Source organism: Ylistrum balloti, unplaced genomic scaffold, assembly GCF_031769215.1.
Source record: "Ylistrum balloti isolate Yb309-2 unplaced genomic scaffold, AGI_CSIRO_Ybal_v1 Utg370280, whole genome shotgun sequence".
Taxonomy (NCBI): Eukaryota; Metazoa; Mollusca; class Bivalvia; order Pectinida; family Pectinidae; genus Ylistrum; species Ylistrum balloti.
In genome coordinates this window covers 277,958-296,972 of record NW_026782215.1, presented here as the reverse complement: position 1 = coordinate 296,972, position 19,015 = coordinate 277,958, and the positions used below count along the sequence as shown (strand labels likewise).

The window sequence follows — 19,015 nt, the reverse complement described above, 5'->3', positions numbered from 1 at the left end:
TTAGCGTAAATGTGAAAATGTGTAAAATTGTGTGCACTTCAAATAAACCTATGCTCATTTGTTTCAAGGTTATCTCATGTATTGTCCCTTCACAGGGATGTAAAATTTTTAAGAGGAAAGCACATCAAAAATATAATTATTACTATTATGCTCTGAAATGTTACATAACACAAGAGACAGTTGGTTTGAATTAGTGCAAACTCCGAGTTCAAGGGGAAATGACTAGAATGAACAAGCTTTAATGATATACACTCCCCTCTCTTTAGATTGTGATTCTATAATGTTTCTGAGAGTTAGTGTTGTATGTTAATTTTATCATTTTATGCATGAATATGTGATATCATACCTTTGTAGTGGACCATGGTCACATTAATTATTGGACTTCTATTTATAACAAAGTGTGAAGTTTGTTGTTTATAATTTCTTATTGTAGCAATTATTATAATAAATTTCCTGAAATGTCAAGAAATATGGAAATGTTTTGGATGTTTTAATTACTGCGCTGCTTTTTAAAGGATATTCAAAAATATTACTAAAATTAAAAATTATTTAAATTTTGGAAATAAAAAAGAAGTTTTAAGAATTACCTTTTGACAAAATAATTCACTGATGTTGTAGATTAAAAAATTCAGAAGACTTGCAATGAACTTTGATATAAACATGGGCAGTAGTTATATATCAATTGAGGAATGCAAACACAAGTTGATTCACAATTTGTTAATCTCACCTCCAGCTTTCAATACCTTTCAATAAGATTTTTATTCGTTTAACTGTTCTTGTTTAAATTTGGAACTGAGTTTTGAACTTATTTTTGAATCAGGATTTTTGAAAGATCGAGAAACTGATGCTAATTCTGTTTTATCATATTTCAGTTGCTAAACATTACAATCAGGTGTGAAAACTATTACCTCATTGTAGATATGCAGTTTCTAATCAATAAAAAAAGGATTTCCATCATGCAAATATGCAAAATATGAAATTAATATTCATATAAATAATTTCGAAATATATGATTGCAAGTATGAGTTTTTAGTCTTTTCGTGATTGTTGTTTTTACAAAGTGGTGCACTTGTTTCGGTTTTTGTGTTGAGTGATGTGTGTATTCAGTCAAACGTTTATATTTTGATCTGTTTTCCCCTATATAAACATCCATACAGTGTTTATCGCGTGTGTTGATTTATTGGAATTGTCTAACAGGAGTTGATGTCATTTTAAACAATCATTTATTATTAATCCTATCACTTTTATTCCTTCTTGAAAGTGTGATTTTCCCAGAATGACTGTAAAACTTAAAATTGGGGCATTTTCATAATAAATTACACTAGTTTAACTCTAAGTATAGGAAATATTTTACCAGAAATTGGCAATGTTTTGTAAAATTTGTAAAGAAATCGCATTGGCTTATAAGATTGTCCATTACTCATCTGCATTACCATATTCCTAAAATTCTAATACCTCTTAAATACAAGACATATAGATCTTTTACCAAAGACAAGCTATAGTGCTGATGATTCCTTGTGTAGGAAATGTGTCCAAGACTCCATAAGGTTGTACAACATGATATACTAACTTAAGTTGTAGTAGAAATGCATATGCATATCTTATAGGGTTAGACTTGTGTTGACTGATGCTTCATTTGTTTCAATATCTTACAACAGCCGACAAAAGCTTTTGTTAAAGAACTTTTATTGCTGTCCTAAATACAATTCGCGCTGATGTTCCATCAATATTTTTTCGGATTGATTCTCTTTTCCCAGACTTTGCCATAAATTTCCATCTGAATTATCAAATCCTTTATTACTTTGTAGTCTGGATCCACTGTAAATATTTTCATTGATGCCATAATCAATTTATTCATCATTTGGCAGTATCTTTCTCAATGTGATAATCAAAATTCATGCATCTAGTTAGGATACTGCTCCATTATAGTTATTTATCATTTACATGGAAATGTAAACAAACAATATGATTTAAAATGTTTTAAATGATATATTATTTCATTCAATACTTATTTCAAATAAATTCTCCGTGGTTTTGATTCTAATTATATTTTTTGTATGTCGTAGAAAATTCTTGTGATACAATTACGTATTTCCAGTATTGGGAAAGCAAGATATAATTTCATAGATTTTCATTAATATTTTGAAGTGTTTTGAACTTTTCAATTTTGTAGTATTGTAAAATATTGATAGGTAAATATAAAATATTACATTTCCATGCCTGAAGAATTAACAGGACAGTAATGATATTATAATGCAATTTCATCTATTGTTTGACTTTAACAATTTTTCATCTTATTCCTAAATTTGACTGCAAATGAATTTTTTACTTCAAGCTCTATAGTGATGCACTTATTATTATCAAGAGAATCTCAATGAAGACAGGAAACCTATCATATATTTTTGTCATGGTTACATTTGATGGCATTAATCAGGGTTTAAAACGATTCATTTTGAAAATTAGACATAGATATTAAATAACATTCATCAGAATACTTACTAATACTATTTCATATTCATTCAAGGTATCTATAATACACCCCTGATAGTTGATGGAAGGAATCTTTTTATCGACTCACTGTAACATTAATGATTTAGCCCCAGAAATTATCTTTACTCCATTTATATCAAACTTCAGATTTGGTTTCAATAGTATTTTTCTTTTTTTCTGTCTTTTGAATTTTAAGTAAAGAGATTGTTATTTTAATCATATGTGGAAAATGAATTCCTCCTGAAAAATTTGTTTTTTAAAAATTGATGATATCCTTAAAGTTAAAGTGAGATTTGTGGCAAATTTGAGACAGAATTATGATGTTCAGGTAAAATGTAATTACGGAATAGTGTAGGTATTTTGATGTGGTTGAATTTGTCAACAGATTGTGTATGTAAATTGTGTGATAATTGCATTGATCTCAAGTTTATAGTTCACTCGACCCATACTATCCTGTATTGATTAACTCTTACACAGGCATATGAAAACTAGGAAATTTGGAAAAAATATTAACAATTTTTGCTTCTAGAATTTGGCATATGCTTATTAATGGTACAGGGACCTTATTATTCATTTTTTATCAAAATTTTCTGTGAAAATGACTACGCCAAGAAACTTCAGCATAAATTCATTCATAAGCATATTTTTTTCAAAATTTTTTGATTTTCATGAAGGTCATCTAAGACAAGAAATGCATTCAAAATATTATTCTAAAGAGCTTGACAAATTATTTTTGCATATGCATTATTTCTCCCGCATGGTTGAAAGAGAAAAGGATAATGAAAGTTGTCTGCTTTGCAGAAAGATAAACATGAACACCACAGAGAAGCATGTTATTAAGCTTATTTTACACAATACATATACCCTGATAGTTGTTTTTGACATTGAAACATTGCACTGTACATAAAGTCCATGAGCTAAAAACATTTACATTTTCAAGATTATATTTCTTAATTGAAGCAATACAATTTTTGCCTGATTGTTGAGTGAGAGATTCTATACAATGACAAGCATACCAGTTGTGAAAAATGACCACTTTCAATTGTAGGCTGGTATGAAGGTATAGTTCTGACCATACAGGGATAAATTATTATCCTATGCAGTTCAAGTAATATTTTCAACTTCAATACATAATATTTTTTGATTATCACATTATTATGGTCGTGTAGATTAACACATTGTATGAAGGCTTGTTGTAAATGGAGTATTAGTGTAAGTGGTTTTTCAAGTGGTGTTGTTTTCTGTAAAGTACGATTTTTACTTTTTATTGTTTTGAACTAGAGGTTTGTGATTCGCTTTTAATACTATCACAACAAAAGTTTTAAAAATTTTAATGAAATGTTTTTAAGTAGAATTATAGTAATTTAACACTTTTACACAGGGACATTGATTGTTCTTTGTAAGAACCTAGAATGTAAATATTGTATATACAGGTAACATCTATTTAAAAACATACATTTACCATCTGTATATCATATTATGATGTAATGAACAATTTGGTCAAACAGATACAAATTAAATGTAAATATTATTAGTGTGCTTCAACAGTTATTTAAATTATCTAAATCTTGACTCATATATTGAAATGATTGAATTTTTAATTTTTTTTCTGAGTTTGTGCTTTGTGTTTGAAAGAATACTTGCTGTGCTTGTACAGAAGGATAGAAAAGGATGGGTAGTAGTATTGTCAACAACATACTATTATCATGGTAAATTATAAACAAGGATGTTTATTTCAAAAAATGTGTTAACTATGACATCTTTGGTATGAATTTAACAGTTTAATTAAAGATAAATCATACAAGTACTGGTTTTGTAATTCATCATTTCTCAGCCTAGTGATTAATATACCTAGTATATGAAACTTTTGCAAACTTGGTCCTGTTAGCAAATTCACATATACATAATATACTGTAAAATCAATATTTCTTGGGCACTTGATTTCATAGATAAATATTTATACTTAGATAAAACACATTATATTAATTTTAACAGTCCATGGACATGAATTTGAGGATAAAGAGTAATGATGAAATCAAGGAGAATAAAAAGCCCATGAAAATTATGCTTTAACAGTACCTGAATGATTTTATGTAAGAGGCACAAATGTGCTGAACCTTTCAATACAAATTCAGAATTTGATATAGTAGAGTCTAATCAATTGCATCTTACAGCTGTTTCCTACTCTAGTACTGTCAATTTTCTAAGAGCCTGGGCTATTGTAATCTAGGTGGCAACTTCAAAAGATCTAAATTGGCCAAAACAAATATCAAAAATCAAAGTGGGAGGAGCAATAGTAAAAAGTTCAATAGACTTCATAATTAGTCCACCAGGGCCAGAGGACCGTAGGCTATTGTCACGGAACAGTATATGTCCGTTGTTCGTCTACCGTTTACTAAGAAAGTTACTTGTCAGGAAGGACTTGATAGATTTTGGCCATATTTGGTAAAAAAAAAAAAACACCATTGTGGGCAGGAGAACCAAGTTGATATAAATACTGGTTCTTGGCCCCAGGGCTTGAGGGGTCAGACCCATAAGGGAACATTTTGTAAGTTGTTTAAAATCCTACTCCTCCTGTAGGAAAGGATGGATATTGCTCAAATTTGGTCTGAAGCATTCTTGGGTGAAGGCAATCAATCTTGAATAAACATTAGGTCTCCGGGGTCCCCTGGGTTGGGAGGAATGGGATTCAACAGGGGAAATAGAGCAGCTTCTTTAAAATCCTACTCCTCTTGTAGGAATGATTCAATTTTGCTCCTGTAGGAATGAATGGTTATTGCTCAAATTTGGTCTGAAGCGTTTGTGGGTGAAAGGAAACAGTTTTTCTATAAATGGTAGGCGTCAGACCCCAGGGGCGGGATGAGTGGGGATCAGAATGGGGAAAAGAGCAAAATCATTAAAATCCCACCCTTCCTGTAGGAACGAATAGGTTTTGTCAACAGTTATAGCCAATTGACTTGCAAGTTGTAATTGGCTTAGAGAAAAATATACCCCGTACAGCATCTAACGATAAGACATTTTACATTTGTATGATGATGGACAACATGGGAATAGCGCCTTTCAATACAAATTTAGAAATAGATAAAGTAGAGCTAAATGGTTATTAAACTACATCATACAGCTATTTTGTCCTTCTAGGGTTCGTCAGCTATGTTAAGAGTCTTAAGTTTGAAACCTAGTAGGCGAATGAGAAGAATTCAAAGTGATCCAAAGAAATGTCAAGATCTAGATCTCGAGAAGCACTTATAACATAACTAAAGAAAAATCACAATTTTCATACACTATACATGTATATGATAATTTGCAGAAAACGGAGGATGTTATATTTGAAATTACCTTGATAATCTCTTAATAGACCAACTTTGTCCGGATCTGCATTTTTAGCCCACCATCATCAGATGGTGGGGTATTCAAATCGCCCTGCGTCCGTGGTCTGTCGTCCGTCCGTCCGTAAACAATTCTTGTTACCGCTATTTCTGGAAAAGTACTGGATGGATCTTTCTCAAATTTCATATGCAGGTTCCCCTTGGTCCCTAGTTGTGCATTGTACCTTTTTTGGCCGACAGGTGGCCATCTTGGATTTTGGAAGTAAAAGTTTGAACAGTACAATTGAACATATAGTACAGGTTTTTTCTTGTTTCCCCCTGAAAGTTTGGTTACCCTGGTAACAAGTAACTGTAAACAGGTCATTTGACCTGACAACCATGCTAAGGCAAATGGTGGCCTCTGATTGGTTGAGATTTAGATATTGTTCGATTTTGACCGTTAGGTTAATAGGGGCATTAGGGATTAAATTAGTTTAATTGTTATTTTGACAGCCAAATTAAACGGTTATTTGTAGTAGAAAGTAGTCAAATGAAAAAAAAAGTTTAAATGGTTAAACCAAATGATAGCATATGAAAGTTTGAAATAGTGATGTGTTAAACGCAGGTCCGTGCTGGATGATAAAAACAACAGAGAATGAGTACATCTAATTATAACTCACACATATGGTTCATATTTTGTTCAAGAGGCCAATCTCTCTGGGTAATTCAGTATTTCATCCACGTCCACTGAGATGAAAAGACTTTGGAGATCCCGGAAGTACATCGTACGAATTTGTAGGAAATCTGAGCAGTCGGGGGGAGGGGGTCCACATCAATGTTATACTTTGATTTTTTTTTTTTGGGGGGGGGGGCGTATTTGTTTAAACGTTGTTGTAGTTGTCGCTCTATCGCAGGCGTGATTTTGGATCTGTAACGCTTGTGTCAGCTTACAGTGACCCAGAGGTACACATCAGTTACGTAAAATCATCACTTAACAGATATGAAATTTCGATAAAAAAAACGCAAAAGGTGAATAACTGTGTTTAGGTGTGCACCTTTTCTAAAGAGATTCGAGTTTTTATCGTTTGGTCTTTTTTCCATGAACTGAGCCTTGCTTCTTGGTTAACTTCTTTTACAACACAAACTGGTAAAATAAAATTATTTTTTATCCGTCGGTCTACATCACGCTTGTTGATTCAAATCAGAAATAAGTCGTCAAAAGTGGTCTTTTTAAAATACCCATTTTTCCAATATCTGGTGTGCATGTTTGGCCTTCCGCTGTACATCATTGCAAAGAGGTAATCCCTATTATTCATGGTAATTTTTTATTCATTTGACAGACGACAACAAAACACTGGCATCAGCGGATGGATTGATTGGTTATTTCATCATGAAGGAGGATGTTTGACATGTAAAAATGTGTATTTAAAAAAGTACATAAATTTGACAAATATATACTCATAATATTTCACGGTGAATGGATTTAATCTCAGTATTTTGTTTGTTTCAGGTCAGCAGTTCATATGACAAAGCTCGGCAAAATTGCGCTCCGAAATATATATCGTTCCGGAACCGATGTGGAGACGATACCTGTTTATACGAAGTGTGTGCTTCTTTTGTCGGGTGAACGATGAATAATGATGAATAATGATCTTGACTACGTATTTGAAGTTAACGATAAACCGAAATTGCTGAACTCACGATAATAAACTTATTTTTTCCCCATTTAAGCATCAATTTTGACGTTATCCGAGGTAATTTTCACGCCACTTATCGAAAAAAATTCATTTCATTCTCAATTCCGTTTCCTCTTTTGTTTTTAGTTCTTGTTCAGATCGACGTTGTCAAGTATCACATGTCAACACTATTTAACACACATATATATTCAGTCAACTCTACAACATTATCACATTGAAATCTTCAATTCAGACCGTAATTAGTTCCTCATAGCATCAGGTGGTTAGTACACTTTCTGAAAACACGAGCGATTAAAATTAATTATGATGACGAAAAATCTATTCCGGGTTTATAATCATCATATTCCCAAACGAAAACCGTTGCTCACTTATTACAAGTTGAAACAGCAAAGGACTCACTAGTAGACTGATTTTGCCATTAAAACATCTCAGTGAAGACGACGAAAGCTCAAGTGAAACAACGGGGAAAACAACGAAGGCTTGTAGAAAGTAACAAACGAACTCCTGAAACACCGATGTTTAAACAAAACATTCCGCAATGTTACGTGTATACTATTTCATCAATAACACGCATTACGTAGACAAAGATAAAATCATTGCCATGCTATGTCTTCAAAAGGAGAACCGAGATAGAAGTAGAATACATAATACACATTAATTAAGTAGAACAGACGGAGAAGAGACTTAATTTATCATTTTGTGCCCACAAAAAGATGATAATCAGCGGGGCGACATAATGGATAATTATCGTTATCTCGAGACGAAAAGACGATAAATAGCGAGGCCCCGAAAAAACAGCAACTTCACCTTTTCGTTATTTGACATTATGTCGTCTTTTCGTTATGTCTCTGAGAAAAGACGATAATCAGCTGGGACGAAAATGATTTATTGTTTTGTTGGAACGACAAAATGAAACAACGAAATGACAGAAATGAGCCAACATATGTTCGTGATGATCCAGGAATGTCTTAATATTTTCATGGGCATCTTCTTACCTCCGCAAAGAATCCCTGAGCTTCTTGATATGAACCACTGCAGATGGAATGTCAAAACAGAGAAGTATTGCAAGTGGAATAAGCAGGAGCATGACGCCGACATAGCCTAAAGACATTGCAGACAGACGACTGTCTTCCGCACAAACCAATTTGCGCTGATAAGCGTTTGTGCTTTTCTTTGGTACCGTAAGGTTCTTTACAATGTTTTCTAACCTCTGGGACAATTCCGCCGAGGCTAACGGAGATACGGTGCTCCATGTGCTATCATGGACTGTAGTCGTCATCAGAACCGTTGTGGCAAGCGTTTCAACTTCCGAATGAACAACTGTTGTGGGAACTATAACTGTTGATGTCGCAGCAACGGTGACCGCTACAGTCGAGATGATAACAGAAGGAGTTTCAGTAATGGTGATCGTTGTCGGGACCTCTGCCGTTGTTGTGATAACTTCAGATGAAACCACAGTTGTGATAGGAACGGTTGAAGGTGTTATCGTTATTGTAACGTTAGAGGCCGGAATGACTGATGTGATTGCAATGGTTGTCGAAACTTCCACTGTTGTTGTGGCAACTTCAGTAGAAACTATTGTCGTTACGAGTTGGGAGGGTATTTCTGTTGTTATGACAACAGTTGTCATCAAAACCTTTGTGGTAAGCGTTTCAACTTCCGAATGAACAACTGTTGTAGGAACGATAACTGTTGATGTCGCAGCAACGGTGACCGCTACAGTCGAGACGATAACAGAAGGAGTTTCAGTAATGGTGATCGTTGTCGGGACCTCTGCCGTTGTTGTGATAACTTTAGTTGTGACAGGAACGTTTGAAGGTGTTATCGTTATAGTAACGTTAGACGCCGGAATGACTGTCGTGACTGCAATGGTCGTCGGAACTTCCACTACAGTAGAAATTATTGTCGTTACGAGTTGAGACTGTATTTCTGTTGTTGTCATGACAACAGTTGTCGGTATTTCTATTGTCGTGACCACAGTTGTCGGACTCTCGGTTATAAAGACCGTCATGCTGTTAGTTGTCATATCCGTGACTGTTAATGTGGCCACGTTTGTGACAGTCATAGTCGAACACGTATCTGAAAAGACGAAACTGATTAAATCATAGTGATATTTTCAGGTAGAAGATTGTACAAAAGACACTCTAGTGATTTTTGATAAAAATTCAGAATTAGATACAGCAAACTGTACCATACAGCTAACTTGCTCGTCTAAGACTAGTCAATAACGCTCAGTTACAATTGTAAATTATTCCAATGAATAAACAGACGAAAAACAATTAGAACGAAAGGATTCAAGATTGACCATGATATATAGAATTTCTATTCCGAATGGTATAGTTCCTTAAAAACTGCAACAGCATTCATTACACTCGTTTAAGATTTATATAAGCATGTGTTCGAAGTATGGATGTAATAATGTCTGGACCGAGGTTCGAAAACCGACAATAACTGCATAAAGGGAAAATTGCATGGTACAAAAGACACACGAGTAAACATAACCTTTAAATACAAATAAAAAAATATTTGGTAGAGACAAGTAATGATTTAAACTGATACTCCAGGGGTTACGATCACTTTCGCTCTCTTCACACATTGAACATGTCGTGGCAAAATTGAATGTTCCATGTGCGGCTCCTTGTGGACATGACTAATTAGATCTTTTGATATGAAATGAATCTAGTGTTATCGTAATGGTATATGGTAAACGCTTTGAGGTTGGATGACGCGCCTTTGTAATGTTCAAGAGGGGCGCTACCCAACCTGTGAACGGTGAACACTTTTTTCCTGTCAATTTGATTTTTTTGGTCATTGGTGACTTTAATGGTGATCTTGAAAACGTCTTTAACGTTTTAAATGGCGACCGAATACCACTTTCGATCTTTGAGATCTTTGAATATCTTCTTTTTGGTCAGTTAAGCCATAGCTGAGTCTTTTTCATAGTCATTCTGAAAAAAATAAAAATAATTGGTGTCCATGCATATTTCAATTTTGGTGATAGATGCTAAAAAATCCGAAGTGACAAAAGGATACATTTTTGATTATAAACAGACATAGTCAGGTGATAAGGACATTGCTAAAATAACTTATTATTCCACAAAATGAAGAGATTACTATTAACATTTTAATTTTGTGTAAGCGTTATCAACCAACAGACATAGTGTAAGCGTGATCATTTTACGTAATTTGACCAGATCCGTCAATTTACAGGTTTTACAGACATATTCACTGTTGGATTGATAATCTTTTGCAAGCAACATCAAGTGGACGATGGAAAATTGCATATGAAACACGTTAATTTTGTGATTTCGTTCAAATTCGCCAGCGATAGGATAAAAGAATAGGTGTGATCAACACAAAATTATAACTCGCTCGACACTTTGTCGAAGTGTTTACAGAAACTACACATGTTTTAATGCTGTCCTTTGGGGAAAAAACTAAAGGAATATGTACATCTTCCGTGGGCTATGTCTTATTTTCAAATTCACAAGCTATCATATCAAACTAAGGTCAACTTACCTCCGAGGCGAGCCGCTTCTGGCGAAAGCGTGATCATTACAAGTCACGTGATTACTCCCCGTGCCCACGCACACACCCGCCGATATGACAATTTTTCAGGTTTTTCACACCCACCGCCATGACACTTTTTCAAGTTTTTGAAGATAAAAAGTTTGCGCTTCGTAGGCAAGGTACATTTGGTGCTCATGATTTATTAATAATATATTTTTAATACTGTAATGATCATGATGTTGACTCTGTTGTCTTTTAGTTTTTTTTGATGAAGGTTGATTGTGCTGATTTCTCAAAGATTGTTAATGTGTATCAAAGTTCCTTGAAATGAAAATATTCCTTCAAACAAAGCGCGTATAAAAAAATCTAAAAATATTCATGTTTATAATTATCAATTAAATAGAACGAAATATTTCCATAACATATTTATTCATTTAGCGTGTCATGGTGACATTATCTAATGCATTGGAGATCAAAAATAGTAGTAGCTATAGCGGAAATATTGTAAATTTTGTATATATATATGGAAGTCTGGTTTAATCTCAAAGAACTATGTCTTTATAGACATAATCACTGGAAGAAAACTCTAACCATGAAACTTCAAGGAAGAGTGGCCATGTAAATACCTTTAATGTAATTACTTACCTCATACTCGATGTGTTTGTTACCTGTTAAGAACCGTTAATTATCCAATTAGCCAAGCCTTTCATGCTTGTTAAGTCAGATACCTGTGTGAATTTGTTTACGTAAGGTAATTAAATATGTTCGGGTCACGATGATTGTGGTTTCCTAATTATCAATGGATCAAACCACAACCGTTTCATCGCGGTAACCAGTAATCAATTAATCTTTCTGTAGAAAACTTTTTTTTTTAATCTGACCCCAGAAAAGTACCTGCGCACTATACCCGAGTGCGCACTATACCCGCAAATTTACGGTACACTTTAATCCATCTGAAATGCTGTGTACACCTTATCTACTTTCCTCAACTACAAATATATTCATGATAAGTAAGGACTATTACTTTGCAATATATTCAAAATAAAGAAGAAGGTATTAAGTCCTTTCGATTTGTTTAAATCCTCATATTGATAGGAGAGTAATTTCAACATCTTGGGTATTTCAAAGGTTTTATTTAGTCAACTCCATCATAGAGCTATTTATCATTTGGCTTGTTGGCGATAAATATATGGTTGTGTGTATTTTGTTATTTTTTTTACCTATTTTGATTTGTTCACATTATTGTCGTCAAATTTTAAATAAGATTTAAAGAAGATATAAAATCGCTTAAAATTAAGACAAATAGCCTCTGGTTCTCTTATTTTAGTAATTTTTGAATTCCAAAGTGTAGGAGTATGAGGAAAGTAATATATCTTTGCGGTTATTTGTGAACATTTTTCAATACGTTTAGCCTCTCATTACTTTCAGTACTTTGATTTTCTCCTGGAACCAATCAAATTATTTCGCTTGTGATTTCGATTTTGCCATGGCATGTTCCAGGGGTGCAGAGAGCAAAAGTGATCGTAAACCATAGGGTATCGATGATGATGCCATTTAGTCATAACATTTGCACAACTGTGACCCAATAACGAATATCAAGAAATAAACAATACCCACCATTATATAGATCAAGTGATAAGTAGTAAGGCTGAAAGTAGGTTAAGGTATTTGATGTGCAGTTGTAAATGGGCACATCTAAATCACCATTTGTTCCTATGGACCATGTTTGATCTATCGCCTCCACCAGCTCTCCTAAAAACAACAAAACACGAGTTATAAATAAATAATGACAGCATCGATAATTTATCTCCTTATTTACATTCTAAACTCATGAACTACACTCCAGACTGACGATACCTTAATAATGTTTTTGTTTTGTTTTTTTATTTATATTTTATTTTTTGTTTGTCTTTAAAAAATATCATATGACTTATGTGCAGTCACATAAAAAACGACAATTTCTTCAGTAACTTCATTTACAGAAAATGTGAATTCTCGGTTTACCAGATTTTATTCTCTGCTCTAAAATAGTGAAAATGAAACCCGATGAAAATTTATATTTTCGTTTTAGCATTATAGTTCCACATCAACGAATTTATCAACGGTCCAAAAGTGTAGGCAGGTAGTTTCTTAAACGTAAAATGCTAGCAAAACTTTCGGTTACTGTGTACTTATTTGATTCATCGCAATAAAAAACGCTGAAACACGATAACCATTAAAATATGTACATTTACAATTGTGTTGAATTAATTTTTAGCTGTTTGAGATAAAGAGAGTTGTAATACTTTGTAGCAGAGACCAGTTTTAAGTTCCCACTTTGTCTAAAAGGAAAGAAATGTAACTTGTGATAATTACTTCTGTAGACAGAAGTATATTCATGAAGGGAGCTCGGTTGTCAGAATTTCTTTTTTTCGAATCTGTGAATATGCATGTACCGACATACATATAAGAAACTCGCACATTGTGACACCGATATGATAAAGAAACTGTACCACACTCATGTATATCATATCATGACGTCATGACAGAGATCACAGATATAACAGCAAGATTAAACGAAAAAAAAACACGTTTGCTGAAAAATTGGCAGTCAAATACTGATCACGTGGTAGAAAGGATCTCCAATTTATTCCCATTATATCAGTGATTTATAAAACTTATCACAGTGTTCTTTTTCAGTTTGTTTTCCAGAGGCTTGCTAGAATCAAATTTTTTAGGTTAATTGATCTGAAATGAGATCGAAACACATTAATCTTCCTACATTTTTCTTTTGAAGACCAGTGCATGTAAACATTATATGATAAACGAAGAAAATGTAATGTCATTTCCTTAACCAATAAATCTCATACTTACAAATACCATGCCAACAGTTCTCTTCATACACGGTCGAACTCCGTTATCTCGAAGTCGACGAGACCGTTGGAAAACTTCGAGTTATCCGAGTATTCTATTTAAGTATGATCAAAGTGACGAAATACTTCGAATTAAACGCGGTCTTCGAGTTATACGAGTTCTAGATAAAAAGATTAGACTTTTAAATGAATTTTAACCCGAAGTCATTTCGCTGATTCACAGAGGAGTAGAAATTTGGCACAAAATACAAGTACCTGTCAGTGCGACGAAAACAACTTCTCCTAACTGATAATGTAATAATTATACAACTAAATCAATCGTTTTGTTTGAAGAAGGAAAATAAAACTAGACAAGTGATAAAGCACTATTTTAAACACGAATATAAATGTACTTATGGCAATCTTACCATCATAGCAGTATTTCAGTTTTGTTGTTGCTTCGGCATAAAGTGGGTTTGTCTCTTTACTGGCATCATAATGGAAGGCACAAGTCCCGGGCGATGAACTTTCTTGGAAGAAGGTATATGCCCAACAATTTGATTCCGAAATACATTTCTCATGACAGGTGATTATAGTGAAATTTTCCATCGAGATCATCGGATATTTAATTGAAGAACCATAGGAACAGGGATTTCCTTAAAAAGAGAATTAATTCACATTGATACAAATAGAGCTGGTTCAAATCTGGACTTTATTCTAACGCAGCATGAGAAAGACACAACTTATACAACAATTTCCCACTTGTTTTCAAATTTGAGTCCTCGATATTTCGGAACATTTTTCTTCTGTTTGGAAATGTCAGTTAAATTAAAAACCTCTAATGAAATCTATGTTGTTATGCCTCAAGTCATCTGCTCGAGTTTCACAAATCAGTTTTAAGGATTTTTTTAGCAGATTAATACAATGAAACCAGACCATGGCGACACACGACAAATCTGAAAAAAAATCATATCCGACACATTGCATAGCTTTATTTAACACTGACAAATCTAGTCACTGTCACTTCCGACATCACTAATGCGATTAATCTATGAAATATTACAGGCGAAGCATTAATATACATAACAATAATTAATATTGAAAACAAATTGTGGGGCATAATCTGTGATGGAGAATGAGAGTTGTTTTAAGAAATATTCACGTACCTATTTCCAATGTTTCACAAATGACCATGGCATCTGAATCACAATTCTTACTATTCCAATAATTTCCATGTTTCGACACTATGCATAGCTTATCGGGATTGTCGTCAAAGTTGGGAAGCATGCAGTGCCAATCAGTTGATGGGTCTAAAGCCGTACAGTCAGACGTCCATGTGAATGTGTTGGTGTCCGGTTCACGTACAAGGTCAATCCAGAAATCATGATGCCTTTGAAAAACACGAAATTGATATGTCATCTACAAATTTGTCTCCGATGTGACCGATGAAATGTTTGAGACATACACAAATATCTGATCCCCATCATTTCAAGGAACAAATATGTATGCTTATGTTGTCTCTATAAAGATCTTCTTTTGTCAAACTTGATTATCTATGGTTCATCTGTATGATTAGGAACGGAAAATAAATTCCGCATTTAGAACCATGCTGATACATATATTTATCGATTTGAAAAAGGCTACAGCAAAATCACATATTTCCGTGTGACTCAATTATCTTTGGGTCACAGGAAAACAATAGAATTTCGTGGATATTGGTTTTTTCAAATAAATATCCCAATATATTTACTTTATAAAACCAATTTTAACTGTTCTTGGACATATGGATTCGTACATTAAGAGGTGGTTGGATGGCGCAGTGATAACGCAATCGCCTTTCACCTAGCCGTCCAGGGTTCGATCCCCGGAATAAAGTGAAAAGGTATGCGGTCACCTGCCCGACCACGTGGGTTTTTCCTGAATACTCCGATTTCCTCCCACAATAAGACCCCTCAAAAGAACTCTTTTCGTCACTGTTGTAAAATTAATAAAGTTCATAATATAAAATTAAGATAATCTTTGAAGTGAAAAAGTACATCTCCTACGGAAATTAATAAACTTGACAGTTCTTCTCTAAATGAAAACATTATACCGACCTATATGCCTGAAAACTGCCTCGTGAAAAAAACAATGAATCTAAATTTCATGCATACTGAATGGCCAATACAAACATTTCAAACTGCCACACTGCTTTGTTGAGATGAATCAGACGTTGTAGCTTTTGTATACTGTCGGGACGAATGAGGTTTCCTCCATAAAGCTGACATATTTCATATGCGGTGTTTCTCTTGTATTTGTCCAAAAGTAGACGATACCTCGTGAAACCATACTGCCCTAAAATAAAAATAATACAATTTTGCATGCATCCATTTCTAAAGTGGTAATTTAGTACCTTGTTTGCTATTATGTAATATAACAAGAAAATACGAACGTATAAACATAATTGAAAAAAATAGATATAAATAATACATAAAATAAAAAAACCCAAACAAACAAACAAAACAAAACAAAAAAAAAAAAAAAAAAAAAAAAGAGAAGAGGAAATTCAGGCTGTATATGAACAAAAGGAAGATTTACATGGAGACTCCTGAAAACGTACAAGGAAATAAAGACCACGTGTTCTGGAAGAACAAGCGCCGTCTGCTTCATCGACATTGGTACACATTGGTCAATCCAAGTAAGTAATGTCAGGTTCTCAAATGAACACATGGTATACAACAAAGGAACAAACAGGCAAACCAACGATCATCAAACACGTTCAGTTTTAAATTGCCCAAAGAAATAGAATTTCTATGAAACCACTATGACGTAAAACATCCTCATAAGTTACATCAACTTAAATATTACATCTAGTATGTATCGAATCGAAATAATCACAGTAAAGATTGTTACTTTTAAATGGTTCTGTATTTCGTTATATATTGGAATTTTCACAGTCAATGATGTGATTTTGCTGAGAAAATTCCAAAATAGTCGACAGGGAAAACAATCATTCAGACGGTTGGTAATGGAAAACCATCTAGATACGGCGCAGCGGGCCACTACTTAATAGAGGCGAGGGGCGCAGACTATTGCACATCTATGACCAAGTATTAAAGCGTAACCGAAATGACTACACTACATTGTTACCATCTGGTGTATTTGTTTGGTCTATAATCTGTTTACCATTCAGTCATACTATTTTCGACCTTAGTTTACAAAGGATTATAGAGCAGCCGAAAAAGTTAGTCGATTCTGTACCATCTCTTAACTACCTACGTCAGTGTAAGTACGGTCAACACTGGTCTTTGGCCAGGGAAGGTGACCGTGTAGTCATGGAAATGTCACACTCTAATCTTCTACTTGTTGTGTTATAAGATGAAGGTGACCGTGTTGTCATTGAAATGTCACACTCTAATCTCCTACTGGTTGTGTTATAAGATGAAGGTGACCGTGTAGTCATGGAAATGTCACACTCTAATCTCCTACTGTGTTATAAGAACTTCTATTCTACATTTACCCTTCTTTGAACACCTGGTCTATTCTTGTACATTTTCAAGCTCCTTGTGAACATTTCTTTTATTTATATTTTGCTCTGGTTCCATTGGTTTTGATTTTGTATTGTGATTATGTTCTAATATTGGTATTTTCTTGTTGCTTTCGAATTTACCAAGATCATCATGGCGATTGTGGTCGATGAAGCGGAAGACGCTTCTTGTTCTGGAACACCTGGTTAAATTTACTTGTACGTTCTCAGGTATCGTCTTAAAGTTTTTGTTAAGCCTTATCTTCTAGCGTTGTTCAACGAAATAAATCACTTATGTAATTGTCGTTTACATTCATGAGACGACAAAATTGCCACCCCCAATCCGCCAGTATACATGTACAATCTTTCATTTGAAGAACTGTCTTCAATTTCCTCCCTCTCCTTCCCGAGTTTTCTATGACACCCAAAGTGTTTGCGATATTATTTTACATAGGAACAGGCAAAAAGATTAAGGAAACTTACCTTCATAAAACTTGTAATCTTCGTGATCAATATAACTGCTAAAAACGGGATGAATTACGAAGCTGCAACACATGTACACATACATCCACATCGTAAGATTGATGTTTAAATATAGTGAGGTATTGTGGTCATACTCTATTTACAGGGCGAGACAGTGTCTAATCAATTCAATAACAACGTCGATAAGAATATTTTACATTTAGCACCTGTCGTACATACTCTCTTAGCAATAAGGGGGCTTTTGTAGAAGTATTGTTTGTGTTGAATATGTATTTTAATATGTTTAAATTAGAAGTGGCCATTATATTTATTTGTGATAAACAAAGTTAATACCAAGGTTCCACTAATTGGTTCGTTTAGCCTGTAAATATTTATTAAATCATGAATATAAATAATAAAACTGGAATATAACTACCATGTAATAAATACCATATCGTGCCAATAATTCCAATTAGTTCACAAGGGTATAAATCAAATGGTGCTCAATATTGCAATTTCCCTACAAAAACTTCGGTAAATATCAATATCTCCATATATAAAAGGTAGGAAATAATAAAGAAGCACCATTCTTGGATCAGAGTTCCATTGCTTGTATTGATATATTTCTAACTGATTTGATGATAATGAGGGAAATGTCGCCGATTAAATAGGGTTCATATTTTTATAAATGCAGTATCTTACGAACGTTTTAATGTTTCATATATTTTTACTTATAGTAGATTAGATCATTGATAGAGAACATTACCCAGCTGATACATATTATTGGAATACTTAGTATGGCTGCGTGATATACGTTATGATCAACGTTATAGGATTTTGTTCGTAAGGTATTGGAATGGAAACTTCGGTCTTTTAATTAAAAAAAATCGATACGTGAGAATAAAGAACAGAGAGCAAACACAAACAGACGAAACCAGCCTGTATTAACGATCTATGTCTTCAATAAAAATCGATTCAACATTTCGTTTAAATCGTTTCCGTTTGTCATCTTTATTAGAATAGCGCATGCGGTCACAGCCTTTGCAGGAATTTGCACATGTTGTAACAATATTAAACAATGGTTAAAAAATATTTAGATGGTAAAGTCTACTGAAGAAAGGTCAGAGCGTGCCGCATGAGACGATTAAAATTGAACATTCATGCATGTATTGCTTGAACTGGTTTTGAAAGAAAATCGTAGAAAAATACATATAA

General features: G+C 33.8%; 1 protein-coding gene across 1 annotated transcript; it reads right to left on the bottom strand.

The window, feature by feature from the left end:
• Positions 1–8,483: 8,483 nt before the first annotated feature.
• LOC132552807 (uncharacterized) lies at positions 8,484–17,912 on the bottom strand. The gene is made up of 7 exons (XM_060217002.1): positions 17,822–17,912; positions 16,005–16,167; positions 15,000–15,223; positions 14,262–14,489; positions 12,620–12,754; positions 9,441–9,571; positions 8,484–9,128 (listed from the first exon to the last, which is right to left on the bottom strand). The coding sequence occupies exons 1-7, from the start codon at positions 17,910–17,912 to the stop codon at positions 8,484–8,486; spliced, it is 1,617 nt and encodes a 538-aa protein (XP_060072985.1).
• Between the last annotated feature and the right edge of the window lie 1,103 nt (positions 17,913–19,015).